The sequence below is a fragment of the Muscardinus avellanarius genome (assembly GCF_963383645.1).
Source record: "Muscardinus avellanarius genome assembly, chromosome: 3".
Lineage (NCBI taxonomy): Eukaryota > Metazoa > Chordata > Mammalia > Rodentia > Gliridae > Muscardinus > Muscardinus avellanarius.
Window position 1 is genome coordinate 19,267,749 of NC_137788.1, and position 26,556 is coordinate 19,294,304.

Genomic DNA, 26,556 nt, shown 5'->3' on the forward strand with positions numbered 1-26,556 from the left:
TCCCTCTCGCCCCCTCCAAAACCCAACTCCTTCCTAACAGACTTGGCACCAAGAACCCGTGTGCTCCACACCCGAGCTGGGCGCTGACTCGGCGCAAGGCCCCGAGGCTGCTGCTTACCTGGGGCGGGTCCTGTTTCGGCAACAGAGAAAGATCCTCTTTTGGTTTTTGACACGAACCCCGCTCGGGCAGAGACGTTGTTTCTTTCTTTGCAGCAAGAGATGGAGGCCTGCGCGGAGAAGCCAGTTGTGTCCCGTCCCCTCCTTCCTCTGTCCTTGTCATCGTGCCCATACAAGTGACAAACTTGGATTTTAAAAAGTCACATTTAAACCTGTCCTCGTTAGAAAGTGAACGGACAGGAGCCACGCTGAGCTCGCCTTCACTGCCGCCCGGCTCAGGTGCCTTTAGTCTGGGCCCCAGCAGAAGCCTGGTGACCCAGCATGGCTCAGAGGACAGTGCCCAAGAAGATGCCCAAGGGTCCAGGTCCCAGCCCATTTCTGCTAGAAACTGTGCCCCCGCTCAGCCTGCTTAATCTCTCTGAACCCGAGTTTTCTCATCTGTAAGATGGGTCAAATAGTCTCTGTTCTACTTGTATAGAACGTTGTCAGAAGTGGGGGGCAATTGTCAGAGATCTGTAGGAAAGTGCTTTTTAAAAAACCATGTGGTATCCAGGGGTGGTGGCGCACGCTTGTAATCCCAGCATTTGGGAGGCTGAGACCAGAGGATCGCGGTTCGCGGACAGCCTCAGCTACTTAGTGAGGCCCTCTGCAACTCACTGAGACCCGGTTTCAAAATAAAGAATAAAAAATAGGGCTGGGGGTGCAGCTCAGAGATAGAAAGCCACTGGGTTCCATCCCCAGTACCGCAAAAACAAAAACAAAAACAAAAAACATTTAGTGCTATACACACAAAGTATGATCACTAGTTTTCCTATTATTTTTACTCTTTGCAGGACACTCAGTCCCAGCCATCCCCACCTGGATCCCTGGCTACATTCCTGGCTGTTGAAACAGTCCTTCTATAGATCCAGCATTTGGGTTCACAGAAAATGACATTGTTTAAAACTAAGATTGTGCTTGATTTATGATTACCCTCTCATCTCATCTTTTCCAGACTGAGGAAAAACTGAGAATTTTGGCTGATCTACGCATTACACATTTAAAGGCATCCAATGTGCAGAACTCTAAAATTAGGGGGAAAAAAAACCCCAAATGTCTGAGATCATTCTTCTGTTACATATGAACCACAAATATTTCAAATGCCAATTCTCAGTCTTCTGTACACCTTAGATAACAGAAGCAATAAAACTGTACTGGCAATCCCTGGGAATATTTACTGAATGAGTGAAACTATTTGCCGGGGCCAGGATGGTTTGATTTTCCGTGATACTCCTCTTTCAAAAAAAAAAAAAAAAAAAAACAGTCTCAAGAAATGCAGATGGTATTTTGATTTTGTGTTGACAGAGGTGGAGGAATTTAGCTGTTCCCAGGGTCCTAATAGCTAGACTGCATGCACAGGGGCAAACAAAAAGACCAGATGGGCAGGCTAATTACTGGACAGGAGGAGAGGAGAGGGCACCAGAGAGGAGGTGACAGTAGCCAGGAGGAGGACTGAGCCGCTGAGGGCATCACCAGGGCCCGGGGGCCTCTGCAGATCTAGGCAGAGCAGCAGCGTGCTAACAGGATTATGCGCTTCTGCCCTCCCCTGACTCCACCATTGTCTCCCATTCAGAAAAAAAAAGTCTCCTGCAGACAAAACAGCACTTTGCTTTATTCTTCACCCAGACAGAAAAGCCACCAAAAAGGGGGGTATTGGTAGACACTGCGTGTCACAGGAAGATTTCTCCAGTAGGCTAGGAAAACACTCAGCAGGTTAAATAAAAAACAGAGCAGAGTCATTGTATTGCCACAGAGAGAAATTCAAGATACAGCGAAGCAGAAAAGGCAGGTGGCCCAGGTGCTGCAGAGCCCAGTCCTGGGGGAGGGACAGCGCAAGGGGATTACAGAGATTACATCTGGCTTCTGTGCTGTTTTGCCTTGGGTGGTAGAACCCTAGGGACTTCTGCTTCTCTCTCTCTCTCTCTCTCTCTCTCTCTCTCTCTCTCTCTCTCTCTCTCTCTGTGTGCACGCGCGCACATGTGTGTGTACTGGGGTTTGAACTGGAGGCTTTCTACCTCTGAGCTCCACCTGCAGCCCTTTTTCAATTTTTGGTTTTGAAAAGCTTCTTGCTAGGTTGCTGAGAGCCTTGCTAGGTTACCAAGGCTGGTCTTAAACCTTCTGTCTCAGCCTCCCAAGTACTAGGATTACAGGTGTGCACCATCGCATCCGCTGGGTCTTCTGCTCTCTAGTTCATGGGCTTCCACGGTGCACAAAAGTGTTATCATGATGAGCATGTATTGTTTCCAGAGACTTTAAAGCAATAATGAACAAAACCCCCCACTGCCACCGTAACAACAACAACAAAACCCTCACACATCTCAAAACTGATCTCTTGGCAGAGGACACATTTCTGACTTGGGGAAGGGCCGTTCTAGACTGACTCTCTGTATGATTGAGAGTTTTTCCTGTGGCATCACAGGCATCTGTTTCATGCCCGCTAAGTCCAGGACCCTGGAGATGAGGCTGGGCACCTTCAGAAGTGCAGAGGGCCGGGAGGCAGACGAGTGAGGCCAGCCGGGAGGCACGAGAGGGCATTCCCAGGACAGAGCGCCCCAGCTGGCCTGCCCTCTGTGGGAATGGCAGAGGCGCCGGGCCGCAGCCTGCACTCGCGCTGTCCTGGACCACGCCTTGTCCTCTCTCCTGTTCGTTTAGCATCTCCTCACTGGGTTTCTAGCACCTACTCTGCAGTCACTCTCCACACAAGAGCTGGAGGAGCTGTTCTAAAATCAACTTCAAGTCACATCATCCCAAACTTCCCCCCTCTCCTGGTGTCTGCAGGGACATGCTGAACTGACCACTGCCTATCCGTCTGGGCTCCCCGTCTCCCCTGTCCTCCTCCTCCTAGCTCCTCACAGCTAAGCTCGTTGCTGTCTCGGGACCTTAGCACATGCTGTCTCCTCCACACCAGCCTCTCCTTCAGTCTTTGGATCTCAGCCTGAGCCTGCTCTGACCACCAAGTCTAAGAGGTGGCACTGCCGGCCCCTGTGCCTGCCCCATCATTCTCTCCAAGGCTCCAAACGTGTGTCTCCTGCAGTGCTTTTCTGAGTTCCCCGCTGGAATCTGTGCAGTCCCACCAGATTGGCACAGAGTAGCAATAAGAGAAGCCAGGCGGCACCAGAATGGCATGGCTCCTCTCATACCCAAGCTCTGCACTCGTGCCCACTGGCGAGCAAGCGGTACCTTGGCTCTGGGTAACTCTGGGCAGGTCCCTTAACCTCCCATGGTCTCCGCTTCCTTTTATAAATTGGAAACGAGACAATATACTTCATGGATTCTTGTATTAAAAATAACGAATGCAGCCAGGTGTGGTGGCGCACGCTTGTAATCCTCGCGCTCGGGAGGCTGAGACAGGAGGATTGTGCAGGTTCGAAGCCAGCCTCAGCTACTTAGTGAGGCTCTCAGCAACTCAGTGAGACCCTGTTTCCAAATAAAATATAAAATAGGTCTGGGAGTATAGCCCAGAGGTAGAAAGCCCCTGGGTTCCATCCCTAATACCACTAAATAATAATAATAATAATAATAATAATAATAAATAATAAATGCATAACTCTTAGGACAGCATTAGTCCATGAGAAGTATACCACTATCACCACCACCATCACTACCACTATCACCACTATCACCATCATCACCAACACCACCATCACTGTCATCACCACCACTATTAACACCATCATCACTACCACCATCACTGTCATCACCACCACCGTCATATCACTATCATCATCACCACCACCACCATCACCACCATCATCGACACCATCGCCATTATCAACATCAGGACCACTATCACCCTCATCACCACCCTCATCACTAGTATCATCATCACCTCCACCTCCACCACCATCATCCGCAGGACGCAGGTATCCCAGGGGAAGACCTTCTAGAGCAGTACTGCCCAGTACAGTAGCCACAGCTACTGACCCTGGAAACATGTTAAAATTAGGCAAGTTCAGTGGCACATGCCTTTAATCCCAGTACTTGGAAGTCTGAGAAAGGGAGATTGCAGGCTCAAGGCCAGCCTCAACAACTTAGCAAAAACTTAATGAAAAATAAAATATAGCTAGGAGGTATAGCTTGGAGGTAGAATGCCCCCGGGTTCAATCCCCAGTACCAAATACAACAACAAAAAAATTAAGCTACTCTAAAAGCATAAAATGTACAGTGGATTTAAAAAAACTTAGTATGAGAAAAGAACCTTTCTAAAATATCCAATTAATATTTTTACATTTTTTCCCAGTACTGGGATGGAACTCTGGGGCATTCTGCCTCCAAGCTACACCCCCAGCCCTATTTTTTTTTTTTAATATTTTGAAACAGTGTCTCACTGAGTTGCAAAGGCCCTCAGCCTCACTAAGTAGCTGAGGCTGTCCTCAAACTTTAATCCTCCCGTCTCAGCCTCCCAAATGCTGGGATTACAAGTTTGTGCCATCATGCCCGGCATATTTTTACATTTTTGATATTATTTGACTGGATATTGAAATGATAATACTTTGGGGATCTACTGGATTAAATAAAATATATGATAAAAATTCACCAGTCGTGGTGGCACATGCCTGTAATCCTAATACTTGGGAGGCTGAGACAGGACGATCACAAGTTCGAAGCCAGTCTCAGCAACTTACTGAGGCTCTCTGCAACATAGTGAGACCCCGTTTCCAAATAAAAAGAATAAAACTGGTCTGGGGGTGTAGCTTGGAGGCAGAATGCCTCTTGGGTTTAGTCCCTAGTGCTACAAAATGAATGAATGAATGAACGAACGTGATAGAATTGACTTCACTTATTCCTTTTCACTTTCTCAGTGTAATTACCAGAAACTTTTAAATGACACAGCTGGTTCCCATCCCATTTCTATTGACAGTGTCTGGCCTCACAGGCACTTACATTGCTTTGAGCACACTGTAATTCACTGATTCAATCACAGAGAATGGGTAGGATCTTTGTAGTCAGAAAAGCAAATATGATTTATAAATATTGCCAAAGAAAGGAGAAAATGGGAATGGAGCCACGTAAGGCCAAAGTAGTTTGAAATGTAGCTTAACGATATTACTATCGTCTGTACAATTTACATCTTATGCATTTCAAAGTCTCTTCCTTTGTCGTCTTATTGGCTTCTGATAATAACCTTGTAAGACAGGTGCAGTGAGTTCCATTCTACAGCCGTGGCTCAGGGTAGCGTGGCACGCCCAGAGACAGCCGCCAGTCGCCCTGCGCTCTGCAGACCCTGTGCCCGGTGCTGCGCCAAACACTCGACCCAGGTCATCTTAGTTCACGTCTGGGTCAGCGCTATAAGGTGGGCCTGGTTCTTCCTCATACAAACCCAGAAAACAAAATCTTGAAAAGTTAAGAAACTGGCCCGAGGCGAGCAGCAGAGGCGAGATTTGAGCGAGAACGTCCCAAGCGCGTCTCCTAACTGTGAACACCTTCCAGCCTCAGAGGTCACGAAGTGATTGTAGTTGGCAAAGCACTACTGTTAAAAAAATTTTTTTTTTCTGAACTGGAAAGACAAAAGCTGATTTTCCCTATAAGAACCTAAAAAGTAAATGAATACTGTTTGCAGATAAAATGATAAATAATAAAGTCCTTGTTACAGATGAGAAAACTGTCCCCAAAAAGAATGTGTCAGGGGTGAGCAGCACACACACTTCCCAGTGCTCCACGCTGGCCTCTGTGTACTCACACGTCTCTCAGGGTTCCACAAATTCTCTAGAGGGTTCTGTCTTTTCTTCCTTTCTTTTTGGTATTGGGGATTAAACCCAGGGGCACTCTATCTCTGAGCTATATCCCCAGACCTTTTTGTTTTGAAGCAAGGTCTTGCTAAGTTGCTGAGGCTGGCCTCAAACCTGCGATCCTCCTGTCTCAGTCTCTCAAATACTGGAATTACAGGCATGCACCACCATGCTGGGCCCCTACAGGAGTCTTGCAGAGCCTCGGGCACCCATCAGGTAATGAAATGTACTGACTGACTAACAGTCTTAGGACGCTCTTTCCCCAAGCTCCCACCCTCCTCCTATTTCTGCAAACCATTCATTCAGTATCTATTCCGCAAGCACGAGCAACGTCTGCAAACGTCCTTACATTGTAATGGTTTGGTGCAGGAGTTTCGAATTTGAGAACTTTCATGAAGCTTGGCAACTGGAACATGCTGGAACAGGAGTTACTGAAGTCTTTCTTCGAAACAAAATCTGACGGGATAGTGTACGCGTTGGCTGCAGGGTACTTGGAGATGACGGTGCCCATGCGGGCACTCTGTGAGGAGGAAGGCAAAGGGATCAGCGGGTGCAGTCTGCGATCCTGAAGGACACCCATCAAAGATGGCGCCACGCCAAGTCGTGCGAGCACTGCTCACAGGCCAGGCCGCGGCAGGTGGCCGTGACCAATGGACCGCGGCCTTCGAGGAGTCTCTCTTGGAAAATGTGAGTTCGGACCTTTGACTTCTGTAAACAGACTCAAATTACTCATCTTCTGTTTGCGACTTGGCAAAAATGATTCTGCCATCAATGCGTTCCCACCAAGCCCCGTTCGGGCCACTTCATGTGACTCACCAGCTGTGGGTGACTTCTGTGAGGGACCACTCAGGCTCTCCCCCCGTGAAGCATCCCCTCCCGGGAAAGCCTCACGTCATCTTCCCGAGGTTAGATGGTCTGAATGGCCTCAAAAACAACCTTGCTCTAAACATCTCAAAGCCACCTGAGGACGGGCATGCTGGCACACACCTGTAATGCCAGTATTTGGGAGGCTGAGATAGGAGGATCACAGGTTTGAAGCCCGTCTCATAGTGAGACTATTAGCAACCCCGTGAAACCCACTGGGTTCAATCCCCAACATCACACACACACACACACACACACACACACACACACACACACACATGCACGCACGCACGCACGCACGCACGCACATACACGAGGCTTATCATCCACCCGTGCCGCCTACCCCCACCGGGTGACTGCATTCACAAAGCCCCATAATACTTAATGCTGTTTAGAGAGAACCAATACCTTTCCTTTCAAGAAGCCACAATAAGCTATTTTCAGTTGAAAAACAAACAATCAATGTTTGCCAAATGAACGGAGACAAAAGCCATAGAAACTGAGCGATAACATCACTTACCCTAGGACAGCATGGCTAGCTAGGACCGAAGTCTGATAAAAATAAAACATTTCCCATAACTTTATGATTAAGAGCTTGGGAACACTGTCCTGGGGCTTCCCTGCTCAATGGGGTCAATAAATACCTGAGCGTGGAAGTGGGGGTGGCGCTGCCCCCCTCACTCTGTGCTCTGGGTGATGCTCCTCAGTGGCTCCTGGACCAGGGGGGTGCGTGGTCCTCCAGGAGGAGGAGGAGTGTTCTCTTCTAGAGCCAAGAGCCTGGCCCGGGACCCTGTGCAGCAGGGTCTGTGGATGTTCTGGAAGCGAGGACACCCAAGCATATGCTTTTTTGGCCAGTTGTTTACCAAGGGCTTTCTGTTGCCTTTAGCTCCATGACTGCCCTGAGTAGTGGGTGGTGCAATCGCCCCCAGTTTACATGTCAGCGCAAGTTAGGTGGCGGGAACATTCTCAGCCAGGCGGTCGGCCTGCCTGTACGATACATGTTCGGTATCCCACTGTAAAGAGGATTGCGGCTGGGCATGGTGATGCTCTGTAATTGAAGTACTTGGGAGGCTGAGACAGGAGGGTCACAGGTTTGAGGCCAGCCTCAGGAACTTAGTGAGAGCCTCCACAACTTAGCAATGCCCTGTTTCAATTTTTAAAAAAATAAGCCAGGTTTGGTGGCACACACATGTAATCCCAGTACTTGGGAGGCTATGACAGGAGGATCATGGGTTCGAAGTCCGCCTCAGCAACTAAGTGAAGGCTCTCAGCAATCTAGCAAGATCCTGTTCCCAAATAAAAAATAAAATAGAAAGCCAGGCGTGGTGGCGCACACTTGTAATTCCAGCATTTGGGAGGCTGAGACAAGGAAGATTGTGGTTCACGAACAGCCTCAGCTACTTAGTGAGGCCCTTTGCAACTCAGTGAGAATCTGTTTCAAAATAAAGGATAAAAAATAGGGCTGGGGGTGTAGCTCGGAGGTAGAATGCCCCTGGGGTCCAGGCCCAGTACGGCAAAAATAAACAAATAAATAAATAGTTCCAGGATTGTACCTTGGAGATAGAGGTCCCTGGGTTCCATCCCCAGTACCACACAATAAAACTTAAAATAATAATAATAATAATAATAATAATAATAATAATAAATAATAATGGTGATGATGATGATGATGACTGGGGGTGTGGCTTAAAGGCAGAATGTACCTGAGTTCAATCCTCAATACAAAAAAAAAAATCTGACTTCCCCTCTAAACTGGGTGCAGTGGTGCACACCTATAATCTCAATTACTGGGAGGCTGAAACAAGAGGATCACAGGTGTGAAGCCAGAGTATGGTAACTTAGCAAGACCTTTTTCTAAAATAAAAAAATAAAATATAATAAGACTGTGGTATATAGCTCAGAGGTTGATTACCCCCTGGGTTCAATTCTCAGTACCTTAAAAAAAAAAAAAAGGATTGCGCCGGGCGTGGTGGCGCACGCTTGTAATCCCCGCGCTTGGGAGGCGCTTGGGAGGCAGAGACAGGAGGATCACGCAGGTTCGAAGCCAGCCGTGCTGGCGTAAGAGACCCTGTTTCAAAAATATAAAAATAGGTCTGGGAGTGTAGCCGGGAGGAAGAAGGGCTTCCAGGAACCCCAGTACCACCAAAAAAAAAAAAAAAAAAGGATTGAGTTGAGAGACCTGGCCCCCAAATAAAAGCAAACTCAAACTTATTTGGTCATGGAACCTTTTTTTTTTTGGCTCAAAAGACCTATCGATTTCTAACAATTTTAGATTTTGGAAAATTTTTTGAAAAACATTCCCAGTCAAGGCAGAGTTCCATAGTGCATTGTAGTAGGATTAGCTGCAGCGTGCGTCTCTGAAGTGACAGTCACTCACCAACACTCCCGCCCTGGCTTCGCGGCCAGGCCTGTGGGCTCTGACCCGCCGCACGCTGGCACTGATGCGCCTCTGCCAGCACATACCGACTCCCCGCAGCCACGCCCGCCAGCGCGCAGGACGGAAAGGCCCCCGTGTCTCCACCCGCAAGCTTCGCTTAGCCCCTACACTGTCCTGGAAAAAGATTTGGAACCTACCAACGAGGCATTCTATATTATTGGAACATTGAGAGGTGACAGGTCTTCTCAAGAGATCGGGTATAGTTGTTCCCCGTGATTAGGAAGTTTCTAAAATTTATATAGCCACAGAGGTTTTGGGTCAGCCTCGCCCATAATCACATTCCTCCTGGCCGTGGCGATTTTGCTCTGATGGGGGTTACCTTAATTCCCTCAGAGTCTAGGGATCCAGCAGTGGAGAAGGTGGTAAATGTGAAAGTCCCTAAGAGGACTGGAGACAGGGCATTCCCACCCAGGCCAGAGAGGGACTAGGGACGAAGTGGGGACCTAGTGGCATTAACCACTTAAAGCCCCTGCCCAAGGATCTAAGAACATGAGTGTTTAGAAACAAAAATTCAAAGTCCTACGAGCCAGGCGAGGTGGTACACAGCTTGTAATCCCTGCACTTAGGGGGCTGAGACAGGAGGATCACTGGTTCGCGGCCAGTCTCCGCTACTCAGTGAGGCCCTCTGCAAATTAGTGAAATCCTGTTTCAAAATAAAGAATAAAAAATAGGTCTGGGGGTGTAGTTCAGAGGTAGAACGCCCCTGGGTTCCATCCCCAGTAACATCACACACACACACACACACACACACACACACACACACACACGCAAAGTCCCATCAAAGGGAAGACAGCTCAACACCTGCCTTTTTGTGGGTTGGTTCTGAAAGTCTTAAAGACCCAAAAGGCCTGATTCGACTCTCTAACCCCCAGGCCTTCCCTCAGCCTGGCCTCGCCACTGGAAAGTTACTGCGGGTAAAGCCCAGCAGGGCACGGATTGTGTGCTCCAGTTCAGTCCCTTTCTTGGCACCGAAAGGAAAGGGCAGAGCCACTCTTGGGCAAAGAAGTTCTCGGAGAGAAAACCTAGGTGTTGCAGGAAGCATGGTTGGTGACTCAGGTGGTAACAATCATAATATCTAGCATGTTTACAATGCTCTGCAATTTCAAAGAGCATTTCACTCCTTGCAATTTGCCCAGCGCCTCCAGGGAGTCTCCACGTTGCTGAGGCAAATAGGACACAGAAGGGTGACGTGCTTGAGGTCACATCGAGACTCTGCTCGGTCTCAGGCCTTGTCTTCCACGCCAGGACCATGAGATGGCACTTCTGGTTTTTGTTTTGTTTTGTTTTGTTTTGGTGTTACTTGAGATTGAACCCAGGGGCATTCTACCTCTGAGCCACACCCAGCCCTATTTTTTAATTTTTACTTTGACTTTGAAACAGGGTCTCACTAAGGTGGGCGTCCCTAAGTGCGATCCATCCTCCTACCTCGGCCTACCTAGTGCTTGGGTGACAGGCGTGCGCACTGTGCCTGGCTGCTGATTGCTTTTGAGTATTTTTTTTCCTAGGGACTAGCGGGGCAGAGAAAGGGGCAGAGGCCTGGCTGTCGTGTGGCCTCCGCTGCTTTGGTGAAGGGGAATTAACTCCAGCGTTCACCTCTGCCAAACTCGACTTCCAAGAAATGGCTGCGTTCACCAGGTTGTAATGGTTCCTTTGTGTAGTTTAAAGAAGAAAATTAAAAAGCCAATTCCAGTGCCAGGCATTATAATACGTCTATGCAAGAGATCACTGTGGCCTTTAAAGGGACAAGGAGCCACACGTGTTTTGCTGATGCTGAAGTGCGGCTTTGCTTTCTTTTCACTTTTCATCCTCAGCTCACTCTGCCCTTGAATGTCTGTTTCCCTTCACTGTACCCAGTTTTCTTTCCATTCTATAAATATATTTCTTGTCGGTGGTACTGGGCATTGGACCTGAGGGTATCCTGCCTCTGAGCTCAGTCCCAGCCCTGTTTTATTTTGCAACAGTCTGGCTAAGTTATTGTGCACTGGTCTCAAACCTGCGATCTTCCTGTCTCGGCCTCCAAGTAGTACTGGGATTATAGGCTTGGACCACCACGCCTGGCTTGAATTTATAAATGGCTTTAAGAAAACGGCTATTGGACTTAGGGCGTAGATGAGTGGCAGAGGACTTGCCTACCATGTGTGAGGCCCTGCTACAAAAACACAAACAAAACAGAAATAGGAAAGGACTGACCCTGCCCATATCTGACTCGGGTCACCTGCACTTCTTCCTACAGCTATTTAATTAGTAGAGACCTCAACAAAGATAGGGTCCCACATCATACAAAGAAGAGAAGTGGGGAAAAGGATCACTACATTTCAGCCACTGTCTGTTTTATTTTTGGTTCCATCAATAATTGTCCCAATTAGAATAAACAAGTGTAAATGTCATATAAGGGCAAGGTATATTAGAGTCACATTTTCTGGCCATGCCTAAAAATCTCGGGAAGACGCCTACTTAGCTCACTCGATGATGACAAAATTGGTTTGGGCCATCAGGTTCTGGAATCTCTTCCCGCCCTGGAGACATGGCTGACAGGAAAAGAATGGGAGGCACTGGGTCCGATTTACCTGCGTGAAACCTGAAGAGGCGGTGCTGTCCTAATTAGAACCCAGGGCCTTTGGAGAAAGGGCCAGATGCCCAGCATAGGATTACGCACCAAATGAGGGAAATTACTGACTGGTCAGGCTCTCACCGTAGAAGGAAAAGTGCCCGTTCCCTTCTTGGACAATGAAACACTGTTGAACACTGGAGACTGGTGGGTGACATTGTAGGACCCGGGACCTGGGACGTCATTCTGAAAGGAAAGAGAACGCAGCGTCATCAGGACTCACGCCGTTCCATGGTGTGTGACCGCCAGCTTGGCATCCATTGTCGCTAAGCCTCACCGTAATCCTGCAGGGACGGGCGCCACCTCCACTTGGGGAATGACAGCCCGCCCAACTCCACTTGCTCCCAACCTGCCCAGCTCAGCCCCTCCCGGTTACCAAGTGGTGGGGCAGGACTTCCAACCCAGGCTTCCAAAGCCCTGGGTCTTTCTGCTACCGTCCTGCTCTCCCCAAGGATGCTGTTGGTGTTAGGTGGCATTAGAGAAACGAGCATAAAAAAGGGAGGTCAGAGGTGGCTGAGGGGCAAGTCCTCGTGCACGGCTTGGGTGAAGGAGGGACGACCCACGTTCACCACACCCCGCCTGACTCAGCTCCTCCTCAGCCTTTGAGAAAGCAGGGCGCGTTTCTGTGTATAAAGCAAAAATGAAACAAAAACAACCTGCATCTCAAGCGAGACCGTTTCTAACCTGCAGACAAACAGAGGAGAGGCCGGGCTCGGGGCTCGGGCTCTGGGCACTGCGGGTGGAGGGGAGGAAGGAAGGCTGGGTGGAGTAGGCACTGCTGTTCACAGGGCTTTGGCTTCCCCGTGAGTTACCAGGGGGAAGGAGCTGTTGACAGAGTTGGCCAAGCGAGCGGTATGAAATGATGAGAATTCTTTGCTGCTTCGAGAGCTTACTGGGTACCTACTTGGTGCCAGCAGCTTTTCAAAGCTTGTCTCGTTTTCAACATCACCCAGTGAGGGCGGGATTACTGACTCTATTTTATAGACAAACACATTGGGCATCAGGAGACGACTCTGCCCAGAGTCCCCCTGGGGTGATGGGCAGGACCTGAACCCAGTGCTCGGTGCGCGGCTTGCGTGTCTCTGCGCCCCTCACCCCGCGCTTGGCAGTGGACACACTTTCAGAGTCACTTTAAGGACAGCGAGGCTCAGAGATGCGGGGCCACAGCTAAGTGGCAGATCTGAACCCAGGCCTAGCTCTAGGCCTTGCTATCTCCAGTCTCTGCCACCCAAGTATGTCCTGACCCACTGTCCCCACTGACTTCCTAGGGGCAGAAAGAGAGCTTGAAGACCCACCAGTGCCTTCCAGGACCTTCCAGGCCAGCTGGGGCGGTGCGGTGATGATTACTACAAGTTGTGGGGTCACAGCGCTGGTAACAGGTTCCTTTGTGCCCAATTTAAATGCAGTGAATCCTGCAACCCTTGTCCTGTGGTGGGTGGGAGCAGAGGAGCTGATTCGTGCTGCAGATGACCGCAGTCCCTAGAGGAGAGGGGAGCTGACCGCAGGGACAGTCAGGCACAGCAGAAGTGGCCCAGGCTGAGTGTTCAGAAGGGCTGGTGCTATGGGTGCGGACGTGAGGGCCACAGGGAAGCAGGGGTCTTCCTTAGGAGCTGTCTGCAGGGCACCCAGGGGCTTACGGAGTTCTTGCTGTGGAGCAGGTGCTGTTCTGATACTTTACGTGCACTGGCTCATTTAACCCCCAATTTAAAGATGAGAAGTAGGGGCCAAAAGGGACCCCAGGCCACATCACTAGTAAATCTGAGCCCAGGCAGTCTGGCTGTAGAGCCTGCGCTTCACCACAGACCTGAAGGAGTTCTCAGATGAGGTTATACAGGATAAAAGGGGAAGAGGGCCCGGGCCGAGCATGGCGGCCACTGTCATCCCTGCTGCTGCGAGCAGTTGGGATTTTGAGCAGGTCATTTGTGTGGGCCTCGGTTTTCTCATCTGTTAAGCTTCCAGAATCCCCGAATCTAGGGAAAGCTGAAGCAGGCGTGTGACTCTTCTAGGTTTAAACAGAGGACAGTAAAGACGTGTATCTGCAGCTCCCAGTTGGTCAGCACACGTTCAGCCTTGCTGTCTGTTCACAAGGATTTGCTGAGCACTCGTGTCTGGGGAGCCGGGGTTGCCCGATAAAACACAAAACATGAGTGTTTAACCCAGTTAAATTAGAATTTCAGAGAAACAAGTAGCTATTTTAGGTTCAGGATAGCCCACGTACTATTTGGGACATACTTACACAAAAATAGTTATCTGAAATTCTAATTTAAATGAGCATCTGTTATTTTTTGTCTTTTGCCATACTGGGGATGGAACCCAGGGGCATTCTACCTCTGAGCTACACCTCTAGCCCTATTTTTTAGTCTTTATTTTGAAACAAGCTCTCACTAAGTTGTGGAGGGCCTCACTAAGTAGCTGAGGCTGGCCACAAACCCTGATCCTCCTGTCTCAGCCTCCCAAATGCTGGATGTACAAGTATGTGCCACCACGCCTGGCTACATCTGGTATTTTTATCTGCGAAATCTGGCCCTCCTGGGCCCCAACCATACTTTAAGTCTACCACAATGCAAACTGGCTCAAGTCCAGGGCAAACAGAAGGGATGGTTGCCTCTTAGCCTGGAGGGATGGAGAGCCGCCTCTTTGCTCTTGGGGAATGGCCATAGACGGTCCTCCAGGCGCTGGCATGCTGGAACTGGACAGTGGCGGCTTGTGAAGGGAACATTTAAAAATAAATTTTGTTGGTGGTTACTTGAAGTTGGCCAGGGTAGGAGTATTTACACCACAGACATTGGCAAAGGCTCCAGATGGGAGCTTGCTTTTGGACAGGGGCGCTGGGTGACCAGCATACCCTGCATGTGATGTCAGAAAATTCAAGCAATGCAGAAAATTCATCTCCCAAAACTTCTAGAGGTTGGGAATGGCTCTTTGGATGAACAGTAAACATCTAGACCTTTCTCCTGAAGGACAGCAGTTCACGTGACTAATATCTCATGACAGTTATGAATCTAGGCTTCTCAGAGCAGATCCAGAGAACAAGAATTTACGCTGGGACTTGTGTGAACTTAGTCACCCATGGGTTTCTTGACAGACCACCTCAGCAGGCAAAAACCAAATAACAAATGAAACAAAAATGAGCATGGGGAGTGAAAAGGGAAGAAAACTCATTGATTTATTATCAATTTTTTTTGGTACTAGAATTGAACCCAGGGGCACTCTGCCTCCAAGCTACACCCCCAGCCCTATTATCTTGAAACAGGGTCTCACTTACTGAGGCTGACCTCCCACCTGCAATCCTCCTGTCTCAGCCTCCCAAGTCCTGGGATTACAGGTGTGTGCCTCGCCCCTGGCTGAGAACTCATATTTACTACAGCTTCATCGGCGGTGTCCCGGGTGCCACGTGGAAGCCCCGTGCAGAGGCTCTGCAAAGGTCACAATGTGGGGATCAACTGAGTCAATACACAGGGACGGGGCAGGATGGTGCCAGGCGCGGCGGCCGGCCACCGTCCTCATCCTTGTGGCTTCTGACTTGCTCACAACAGCTTCTATGTAGCCGGGATGCACCCCCTGGGAGTTAAAGACCTTCAGCGGGGGGCCTGAGCAACAGATGTTTCCATCCTCCTAGCCCTGAGCACAGCGGGACCACCTTGGGTTGGAATGTACTGGGCGGGCTTGTGAGGAGGATGTGTGTTGGGGGTTGGGGGAACAGCGATCCCGTGTGACCTGGGAGGGCTGGACCGGGGGTGAGGATGAAGGGAGGAAGCGGGCTCTTGCTTCCTGGCCCCAGGCTCCTCCACCGGCTGCCTGCGGGAGGATTTCACATTCTCCCATTCCGGAGCCTGGAGCCAGCCGCATCTTCACACAGACTGGATTTTCTAGTCCTGATTTCATAAATTCGGTCCAATTAGTACTTTCATGTTTATCAGATTGCTGTTGGAGTCTCTCTTGATCCTTTGGCTAAAAACCATGCCGGCTCAGCTTTGGACTCTTCAAAGCTGTCTCGCCTTGCCGCAAACTATTTGGGGGTGGCTAGCAGGTGTTTCCCAGGCGGCGGGCACGAGGTAACCAGAAGTGAGGCCTTCGCTGAAGGGCTGGCAGCATGGCAGAGGGCCGGGCCTGAGGTGGAAACAGCCCTGGCCGTGGCTAATCCACTGGCAGAACCGGGCAACAGGTCAGAGCTCCGGAGGGAGTCTTAGGGGACAACGTGGCCATCCACCCTTCGACTTCTCCAAGGCTGCAGAGCTTTGACTCAGCTTGGCTATGGCATGAGTATGGGTTCAACCCTGCAGGCTGGAGAGCTGGCATCTTCCCCCAGGGCAAAGTCATCTGCTGGGCCTCAGTTCCCTCAGCATCAGTGAACCCACATAGAGACAAGGCAAGGGCGAGACCCGTGGTCCTCAAACCACGCTGCCGGCTCCCGCGAGCATCCCAGGGAGGGAACGAGGCCTGGCCCTCAGGAAGCAGCTCCCGTACCTGGGGCCACACCTTCCCGTTCCACAGACCTGCCTCCCCTGGTAGACCACGCGAAGAGCTCCGGTGTACAAAGGCCCCTCTGCTTCAGCCCTTGGAGTTTCTGAGCCTGACGCCCTTCCCCTCCACTCCCCCCCCCCGCCCTCGGAGCCCTCCCACACCCCAAGTCAGGCACCAGGAATTCCACACCTCTCCCCACTGCAGAGGCAGAAACCATGTTTCAAGCAAGAAAACTCCACTTTTTTTGTTCCAAATAGGGGAGGATGCCCGGAAGTAGAAGGTCCCTGGGAGCCCTGATGGAGCGTGCAGGTAAGCAAGACAGAATTCTATCTAGAAGCTGGTTTCTGGAGACGAATGTTGGTTAGGCTTGGGGTGGAGAGGAGGTATGGGGAAATCCAGGCAGTCATGATGCTGGCCCCCGGAGCAGATGCAAATGGGGGCCAGTCCTGCCCATTGCCAGCCTCACCGGGTCAGAAAGTCAGAAGCAATCAGAGGACAGAAGCCAAATCTGCATTTCAAAGCACCTGTCAAAGCCAGTGTTGTCTTCAGAGCACACATGGTCCTCTTCCATGGCCCAACTCACCTTCAAATCTGGTTTAAGCTTATTAGCAGCCCCTGAGGTCCCTGTAGTGAGGTGTGGGTGGAGATTCAGCCCAGCAGATGTTGACTGACACCTACAGCGTGCCAGACACCAATCGAGAGCCAAGGTGCAGGCGCAGCTGGCAGCCGCTCACAAGTTCCAGGAAGAGGACAGTGGAGGCAGCAGAACTGCAGAACGCGGGCAGGAGGGTAGATCTCAGCCACAGCGCTCGCCTGGCATGCAAGAGTCCTGGGGTGCCTACCTCGCTACAGCGAGCAAAGCACAACTGTGCAAACACCCGTGTGCCCAGTTCTTGGGAGGCTGAGGCAGGAGGATTCCAGGCCAGTCTGGGAGACTTAGTAAGACCCTGTCTCAAAACTGAAAAGTGCTGGGGATGTACTCAGTGGCAGAGTACCCCTAGGCTTCACTCCCAGCACAAACACACCCTGTGCAGATGCATGCACGTGATCCGTGGTGCATCGAGAGTGCAGGCTTGAACCAGAGACATCCATTTGATTCACTTCTGAGGGGTCTGAGGTTCTAGAAAAACAGCAGTGACGGCTTCCCAGGACCCCCAGGTGGGTGGTGGATAGAACACGTGTGCCTCACCACTGTGGCAGGTGGTTTAGGAAGCTGCTCTCGCCCAGGGGAGACGCCAGGGAAATGGCATCTAGGAACCAGGAGTCATCCCACTGCTGAGAAATCCTGGCTCTGCCTGGCCTTGCCTGGGTGACTTCCTTAACCATCTTTTTGTCACAGGGCCATTATCTGAAAAGACGGGATAATAATGGGACTTCGCTCACGGGTTTGTAACAGGGACTGAAGGAGTTAATGTGCGCAAAGGTCTTCGGGAGTGTCAGAGGGTCCTCAGGGCCAGCTGAGTGCTTGATCCTGCAGCCCCCATGGGAAGGGGTGCTGTGACCAGGCAGAGCAGAGCAGGGGAAGGGCAGTCTACACCATGGTTCTGATGTGTAGCCAAGGGCACAACTGGGTGATTAGCCCATGGACACGGTGATCTCTGCAACCTTCCTTCCTTCCATTTAAATGTCCCTGACATGTAAAATATCTCTGGTCCGGTGTCCCATTAAGTTAATGAGTGAACAGTATTAACTTTGTACCATTTCACCACAACTTAAATACTGGCTGGCTTATTTGGAAGGGTAGAATTACCGCCAGGCCCTATAGGAATTACTATGTGTCTTAAATTGTGCCTACCAAGAGGACATGGTGTCCACGTCCCACCAGTATATATTCCTTAAAGCCTGGAAGGAACCAGGCTTAGGATCATGGAGAGGCAGCTGGGTGTGGTGGCACACGCTTGTAATCCCCGCGCTTGGGAGGCAGAGACAGAAAGATCGCGCAGGTTCGAAGCCAGCCACGCTGGCTTAAGAGACCCTGTTTCCAAATAAAAGAAATATAAAAAAAAAATAGGTGTCTGGGAGTGTAGCCTGGAGGTAGAGGGGTTGCCAAGAACTCTAGTACCACCAAAAAAAAAAAAAAAAAAAAAAAGAATCATGGAGTGGCAATTCCTGACCCAGGCCTGCCTATTATAACAGCCTTGTTTTTAAGATAAGAAACAGAGATGCAAACACACTAAATGGCACCCTCAGGGTTACGCAGCTTGGGAAACTCTAAGAATCCAGGGTGAAGTGGGACGGGAGAGGGGAGGTGAGCGGCCGGGGGGCTGTGCTCCGTCACACAGGCACATCTGTCCATGAATCCAGAGCACCAGCACAGCTGCAAATAATTACAGAAAGTTCTGGAACACAGACTTCATTTGTAGCAGCCCGGAGTGCCCCTGAAGACGCTGGCTTCTGCGCGGGATCCCTGTCCCCAGAAGTCAGGCTCCGGTGCAGCTGACCTGGAGGTTAGCGCTCCTTTCAGAGGCACCGATTCTCCGGCTCTGCACGTGCTCACGGGCCTCGGAGGCCAGGTGAGGACACGGCCGTACGAGGGCTCAGGGTGCGCGAGGCTCCTGCGCCAGGCGGGGCGGCGAGCCCCCGGGGCTCAACCCTGCTGGCACGGAGTTTCCTCACTACAGCGCCCGGCGACGTGCGCGACGCCCTCCCTGCTCATTTTGCGGTGCTCCTTGCCCTCGGGGAGACTAAGTGATGAGCACAGGGTTCTGTGTTTATAACGTGAGGTGACCTGGAAAATTAGATAATCTGGATTTTGCGTTTCAGATGCAGAAACTGAAACTGAGAAAAGACACAGGGCACTCGCTGCGACGGACCAGAACACAGGCACCTGGCCCATGGGGAGCCCATGGCCTTCCCATAAAACCCACATGCTTTTCAGATAGGGGAGGAAAATGGGGAGGGAAAAAGAAGAACTGAGAAAGAAAACAGTTCAAATGATGCCACAGCCGTTCATGAAGGAATCACTACCAACCTCGCCAACATGCGTGGGGGCACTCCACGGGATGGTCACCTGCACGTGTCTACCACTTTGAACCTCGCAATTAACCAATGAAAGTAGAGAAGACAAACTCCGAGCCTGATTCGGTAGAAATTCTGTGCCTGTAATCCCGGTACTTGGGAGGCTGAGACGGGCAAATCACAGGTTCAAAGTCAGCCCTGGCAACTTATTAAGACCCTCAGCAACTTAGAAAGACTCTCTCTCGGCCGGGCATGGTGCGCACGCTTGTAATCCCCGCGCTTAGGAGGCGGAGACAGGAGGATTGCGCAGGTTCGAAGCCAGCCGCGCGCGCTGGCTTAGGAGACCCTGTTTCCAAATAAAATGTAAAAATAGGTCTGGGAGTGTAGCCCAGAGGTAGAAGGGCTTCCAGGAACCCCAGTACCACCAAAAAAAAAAAAAAAAAACTTTCTCTTAAAATAAAAAATAAAAAGGGCTGAAGATATAGCTCCATGGATGAGTACACCTAGGCTCAATCCCCAGTACCACCAAAAAAAAAGAAAAAGCCACATGATTTTACAAAATGCCTTCAAATATTTAGATGAAAGTTTACACATTGTCAAATGAAAGCAACCACCTTTGGAAAGCTGAACTCAACTTCTGAGTGACTTTTCTATCTGATGCCATGTATATATATTTGTGTGTGTGTGTATGTGTGTGTGTGTGTGTGTGTTACTGGGGTTCCTGGAGGCCCTTCTACCTCCAGGCTACACTCCCAGACCTATTTTATATATTTATTTGAAAACAGGGTCTCTTAAGCCAGCGCGGCTGGCTTCGAACCTGCGCAATCCTCCTGTCTCCGCCTCCCAAGCACCGGGATTACAAGCGTGCGCCACCGCGCCCGGCCCCGATGCTCTATTTGATCAATGCAGTTTTGGCTGGCTGCCATCTTGGCTCCTTTCATAGAAAATGTTCTGGAAAATACTAGTATTTTCAGTGCTGACTTTCACAGACAGTCCGTTCCCTCTTGGGATGTGTGCCTTTGGAGCACCTCGTGCAGAATGGCGCCTCCGCACACGCTCTCATCTTGCCCTGTCGAGCTCGGGCGGCTTCGCCAAGGCCCTTTCAGAAACATGCTGACTTTCATCAGCTAAATTTACTGCCGTGCAGGCCACAAAGGCAGGCGTGGCGCGGTGTGGAAAGAGTACGAGGCTTTGGAGCTTTGCCGTGAGCGAGGCCTGGGTTCAGGTCTAATTCTTCCAACATTGAGTCAGCAAATAAAGCCCTTCGCTGAGTGACCTCGGGTGGGTCACTTAACCTCCCTAAGCCTCAGTTTCCTCTTCTCTTAAATTAAGATAATAAACCCTCCCTTTTAGCTTTGTTCTGAGGAGGAGAGATACAATCTAAAAGCGGCCTGACACATAGTAGGGATCAGTTAATGGAGGCTGCTATTATTTTTATTGGAAGCTGGGTTGCAAATACCCTACAGATGACAACATATTATTATTAAATTGACAGATGGGAAACCAGACAGAAAATGAAGAGATAGCTAATTAAAATACAAAGAAACTAGGGAGAAGGGAGAAAGTGCCTTGGCAAACATTTACCATCTTTTTTTTTTTTTTTTTTTTTTTTTGGTGGTCCTGTGGTCCTGGAAGCCCTTCTCCTCCAGGCTATACTCCCAGACCTTTTTTTTTTTTTTAAACAGGGTCTCTTAAGCCAGCACAGCTGGCTTCGAACCTGCGCCATCCTCCTGTCTCTGCCTCCCAAGTGCGGGGATTACAAGCGTGCGCCACCACACCCGGCAACATTTACCATCTTTGGGGAAATCTACAAATAATTTAAAAGTGTGTTTGTGTGTGTGTGTGTGTGTGTGTATGCTATATTCCTTATTTTTTTGCTTCTTAGAATGCTAAAATATCAGAAGTGGGAGGAACTAAGACCCCCCATTCCTCATTCCTGTTCACAGAGAGTCACAGGGGGCAAGGGCCGCGGCCCCTCGGCTTCCCGCCTCGCCTGTGTTCACAACCTAGGTCTCCTCCCGCCTCCTCTGCCATCTGGGTTGACAGTTGTTTTTAGAATGTGGCAAAAGGTAGCTGAGGTGACCACTTCTCCACAGGAATGCCAATCTCAAGGTCTTGGTTCAGAGAATAAAGGAATGAGAAATTGAAAAATGCTCCGTCCCCTGTGAGTTGCCTCAGCGCCCTGCTGGTGAGAGAGGAGGTCAGACCCCAGAAACCCCAAACTGAATACGCAATAAGAATAAAATAGGGCTGGGGGTGTAGCTCAGAGCGTCAGTCTTCAGTATCCCTGAGTTCAATCTCCAGTACCACACACACACACACACACACACACACACACACACACACACACAAATAATAATAAAGGCCTGTCAGGAACCAAGCCAAACTTCCCAGATCAAAGAGGAAGAGGCATAGAAATATGGGGAAGAGAGTGCAATAAAGGAATGCAGGAATAGTAATGAGACATTGTTTAAGGAAGTTTTCTGGAAGAGGAAAGTGGGTCTTTGTTGGAAATCATGTGATTTCCTCTCATAAGGATTGGGGCAAGGAGATTTTTATCTTTTACTTGATATACATGGGATTTAGGGGTTTTATGTTTTTATGATTTTTTAAATATTCTTAAGTACTTGTAGTTCAGTTCGGTGTTTTTGACACTGTAAGTCCAGGCGCTTCCCTGTTGTAACCATCCTCAAGCTCTTAACCGCTTGGGGGTGGACTTGGAGGGAACGGGGACTCCTTGGGTGACACCGCCCCCTGCTGTTCACAGAGAGACACGACAGCCTTCCTCTGCAGCTAAATCCAGACTGGAATAAAAAACCTCTGAGACAATGCCATTACCTTTCTGTGATAAAATCTCTTGGCTTGACTGTTAAATCCTTTCTTTTCTGGTTCTGGAATTACTGACGTTTGGGATTTAAAAGGAATGGACGACTGTGTTGGATACGCAGCAGTAAAACCTAAACAAAAATAAAACAGAAATCAGCACAAAGCAGTGACTTGACAAACGGAAGAGCAAAGCTGTAGACGAAAAGTCTTAGTTTCAGTGGAACAGACGAGAAACCTGCCTATGGACATGAGAAGAATACGAGGTGGCATTTTTTAAAAAGGACTTCCCACCCTGCGGTACCTGATCACGCCAGGGAGATGTGGGCGGAAGCCTGTGGACGGGGCTGCCCCGGGGAGGAGAGGGTGTGAGGCAGGGTGACCTCCTGACACCTCAGGCGTGGGGAGCTTGGGAGGCCCTGGTACCAGCGCTCTCGCTTCTCAAGACACCGAGCAAGACGAGCCTAGGTGTCTGCTTTGAGCAGACACGGGGTTAAAGGCAGAAAGGAACCATGTCTACAAAACTAAGTTTAAATGTTCTGTCTGGGTTGTGATGGACAGATGTCCCTCGCACCCCGAGATCGGAGAGCTGTGAGTGCCCACGCTCCGCAGCAGGGTCTGCCTGCGGGGCAGGCTGATGGCCAGCCCCACCCCGGGAGTTCACAGAGCCTGGCCCACGTTTTGACCTGGGGCGGCTGACAGCTTGGTGGTCTTCCTCTCCTTCTCCCCTTCTGCCCCCACTGGGCAAGCCCGTGAGAAGGCTGCACCCGTGAGCCCCAGTAAACCTGATCACCTTAACATCAGTCCTAAGCCTCAGGGAGAAGATGCACCAGCTGTGGGACAATGAGCCGAGAGAAAGGAAGAGGGCGGCTGGAGGACGGCCAGGCCGAACCGCGTGGACTCGTTTTTAGGCCCACTCCTTTGTTACTGAACTTTTGAAAAAATGAAACTCCTTTTCAGAGAGAAAGGCCCAATGCCCGTAGGGGCCCCTTGCCGGGTGCTATTAGGAACCAGCTTTACAGATGAGGAATCAGAGGTTTAGAGGGATTGGTTACTCGTCCAAGCCACCCAGCCACAGTGCAAAGGCTGGCAGGGTTGGAACGTTATTCATCTCATGATCCCAAGCTCTCAAACCCTCCTTTGCTTCCTCCTCCTGGGTTGGGCCCACAGTAAACACTCCATAAAGGAATAAAGGAAAGAACGTAGAGGGTGACTGGAGCCTGAGGCGCCTGGGCGACCACTGAGCAGGCCAGTGTGGTCCCTGGAAGCCTTCCCAAGGCCAGGCTTCCCGCTGCTCCCTGGCTCCTCCTCTAGGTAGGCGCTGGCTGTGACATTTTTGCTTTAAGGGAGCTAGCCGGCAGGTCACAAAGCAGAAGTGGCCACTTGGCTTCTGTTCCTAAAGCCCTAAGTCCACAGACCAACTCAGAGTCCGGTGAGGAGGCAGGAAAGACAAGAGGTGAGAAAAGAGGCCCACGGAGGCCATTCTCCTGAGCAAGGGCTCTCCTCTACTGAGGAGACCAGGCCGGCGAGGTGCGCACGCCTGTAATCCCAGGACGTGGGAGGCTGAGGCAGGAGGCTCAAAGGTTCAAGTCAGCCTCAGTAATCTAGTGAGACCCTGTTCCAAAACAAAAACTATTTTAAATGGAGTGGGGGGGAGGAAAACGGTATAGCTGAGGGGTAGAATGTCCCTGGGTGTGATACCTAGTAACACACACACACACACACACACACACACACACACACACACACACACGAGATCAAGACTCTGGTGACAGAGATGGCCAGAGTCCCAGCAGCCCTATCAATGAGAGGGAAAAAAACAGGACTTGCAGAAACCCCTCTGGCTAAGTGAACTCCTACCTCAAACCCAAATAGACCTGGATTCACCCTCTTAGCCAGACACAAACACACACACACACACACAAGTTAAATGTAAGCAAATTATATGAAACCATCCGGACACTGGTATTGGCAGTAAAGGCAGGAACCCGAGGGCGGGGAGGCCGATGGGGTGGCAGTGAGATCGCCCCTGCTTGCTGCCGGGACGGCTTCCAGGCCCAGCATGGGAGGGCAGCACCATGGTGGATCTTGGAGGTCTTCTCGAGTTGAGAAAAATGGAACAGCCAGGCCAGCCAGTGTCCACAGAGCGAGGCCCCAGAGAGAGCCACGGGGCCCCACACCCAGGCCCCTCAAGTAGATCAGCCCGTGTGTAAGAAAACTGTGGGGCTGGGTACGAATCGCCTCACAGAATCCCAGGGAGGACACCGAGGCTCGCTCAGAGCCGGGCTCGGCTCCCAGGAGTCAGGGTGGAAACCTCAGGATTCGTGGGACACGGCGCACAGACGGGCCTTGCCTTGGAGACAGGGCTGAGCGGCTCCTGGACTGAAGCTGCTCTGGCTGCAGCTAGTGACGCTCAAAGCAAGGCCTGGTGAGAGCAGATCGCCTCGAGCCACTAACTGCACCGCAGAGCAGGGCACAAGACACTCAGAGGAAGGCAAAACCAGCTCCCAGCAGGTAAAGTGCAAAGCACCGGCCATCCCTAAGGAACCCAAGAGGCATGCAGAGGTGGGCAGGAGAGAACGCAAAGCAAGGAGAGAATGGGCGCGATCGAAACCAGCTGAGAAGGGCACCGCCCACAGGACTGGTGGGGAGACCATTTAATCTGACACATCGCGGAAGCCACCGCGGCGACAGGAAGCACAGCCGTAACCATGAGATGCCAGGCTGGGTGGGCGCAGACTACAAAGGACATGGGGCCTTTGGGGGTGGTGGGTAAATTTAATATCCTAATCGTGGTGGTACTGCACACAACTGTAAACAACTACCAGAATTTAGAATTGTATGCTTAGCACTGATGAATTTTATGGTATGCAAATTAGATCGCAGCAAAGCTAAATTTATAAAGTTACATAAATTACATCTAATGAACCCAAAACTTCAGTAGCTCTGTAACAACATACCAGCGAATTCTTGTAGAATCCCTACCGCAGGTAGCACAACGTGCCGGCGACTCGGAGGGGGAGTCACAGAACTTGGTAAATCTCAGCCTCTACCCAACAAAACGCCTCAGTCTACCCGGCAGATCGAACAGAAGCCAATCGTGATAACACTGGTGTGAAATGATCTTTACAGACACTGCATTTTGTGTTACGTAGAGACACGGGGGCCTGGGGCTAATAATGAATAAACGAGATTAGCAGCAGAGTTGATGTTTGGGGGGGGGGCAAGTGAGTAAGACATAGAAACTGCCATCGTGTGTGTGTGTGTGTGTGTGTTTGTGTGTGTGTGTGTGTGTGTGTGTGTGTGTGTGTGTGTGAGAGAGAGAGAGAGAGAGAGAGAGAGAGAGAGAGAGAGAGAGAGAGAGAGAGAGACCAGAGATTGAATCCGGGGGCATTCTACCTCCAAGATATACCCCTAAGTCCTACTGTTCTTGAAACAGGGTCTCACTAGGTTGCAGAGGACCTCACTAAGTAGCCGAGGCTAGCCATGAACCTGCGTCCCTCCTGTCTCGGCCTCCTAAGTACTGGGATTACAAGCGTGTGGCACCATGCCTGGTTTATCCGTGTGGTGTTTTTTTATTTTATTATTTTGGTACTGAGGGCTGAACCCAGGGGCATTCTACCTCTGACCTATTTCCCAGCCCTATTTTATTTTTTGTTTTGAAATCAGATCTTGCTAAGTTACTGAGGATCTCGCTAAGTTGCTGAGGCTGGCCTCCGGCCTGTGATCCTCCTGTCTCAGCCTCCCAAGTATTGGGATTACAGTCATGCACCACCATGTTTGGCTAAGCTACTACCCTAAATAAGAAAGAGAAAATAGACTAAAAAAATACACAGTACAGTGAGCTGTTTCAAGGAGTCTAACATATATTTAATCAGATTCCTAAAAAAAAAAAAAAAAAAAGAGAGCTATCCTTTAGTATTCGTAGGTGATGGGTTCCAGAAGCCCCTGAGCATACCCAAATCCTTGGATTCTTTATATAAGATGGTATAGTGTTTGTGTACAATATACATAAGTATACTCCCATACACTTTAAATCATCTCTTGTTTACTTATAATACCTAGCACAAGCTGGGTGTGGTGGTGCACACCTGTAATCCCAGTACTTAGGAGGCTGAGACAGGAAGATCAAAGTTTCAAGGCCAGCCTTAGCAACTAACTTAGTGAGACTCTCAGCAACCTAGCAAGACCTGTTTTAAAATAAAAAAGGGATGGGGTGTAGCTTGAAGGTAGAATACCCCTGGGTTCAATCTCCAGTACCACAAAAATACAATGTAAATACTATATAAGTGCTTGTGATATTGTTTAGGGATTGTTCGTGATAAGAAAAAAGGTGTACAGGTTCAATATAGACACAACGTTTTTTCTGAAAATTTTCCATCCATAGGTTGAATCTGTAGCTAGAGACCCAACTAGAGGGAAAACCACATAGACGGTGGGAAATAAAAATTTTCTTCAAAAAATGGCTGAAAAGCTGGGCGTGGTGGCACACGCTTGTAATCCCAGCGCTTGGGAGG

The 26,556-nt window shown here is 50.1% G+C and overlaps 1 protein-coding gene across 1 annotated transcript in view; it reads right to left on the reverse strand.

The window, feature by feature from the left end:
* Nucleotides 1–26,556, reverse strand: part of STPG1 (sperm tail PG-rich repeat containing 1) — a gene marked incomplete at both ends in the record, with an annotated part of 44,169 nt that overhangs the window by 15,126 nt on the left and 2,487 nt on the right. Inside the window, 4 exons of the mRNA XM_080690853.1 lie at nucleotides 119–227; nucleotides 6,235–6,405; nucleotides 11,879–11,980; nucleotides 22,055–22,173. Of these exons, the coding sequence (XP_080546979.1) occupies nucleotides 119–227; nucleotides 6,235–6,405; nucleotides 11,879–11,980; nucleotides 22,055–22,173 (501 nt within the window). The remainder of the gene's footprint in view (nucleotides 1–118; nucleotides 228–6,234; nucleotides 6,406–11,878; nucleotides 11,981–22,054; nucleotides 22,174–26,556) is intronic.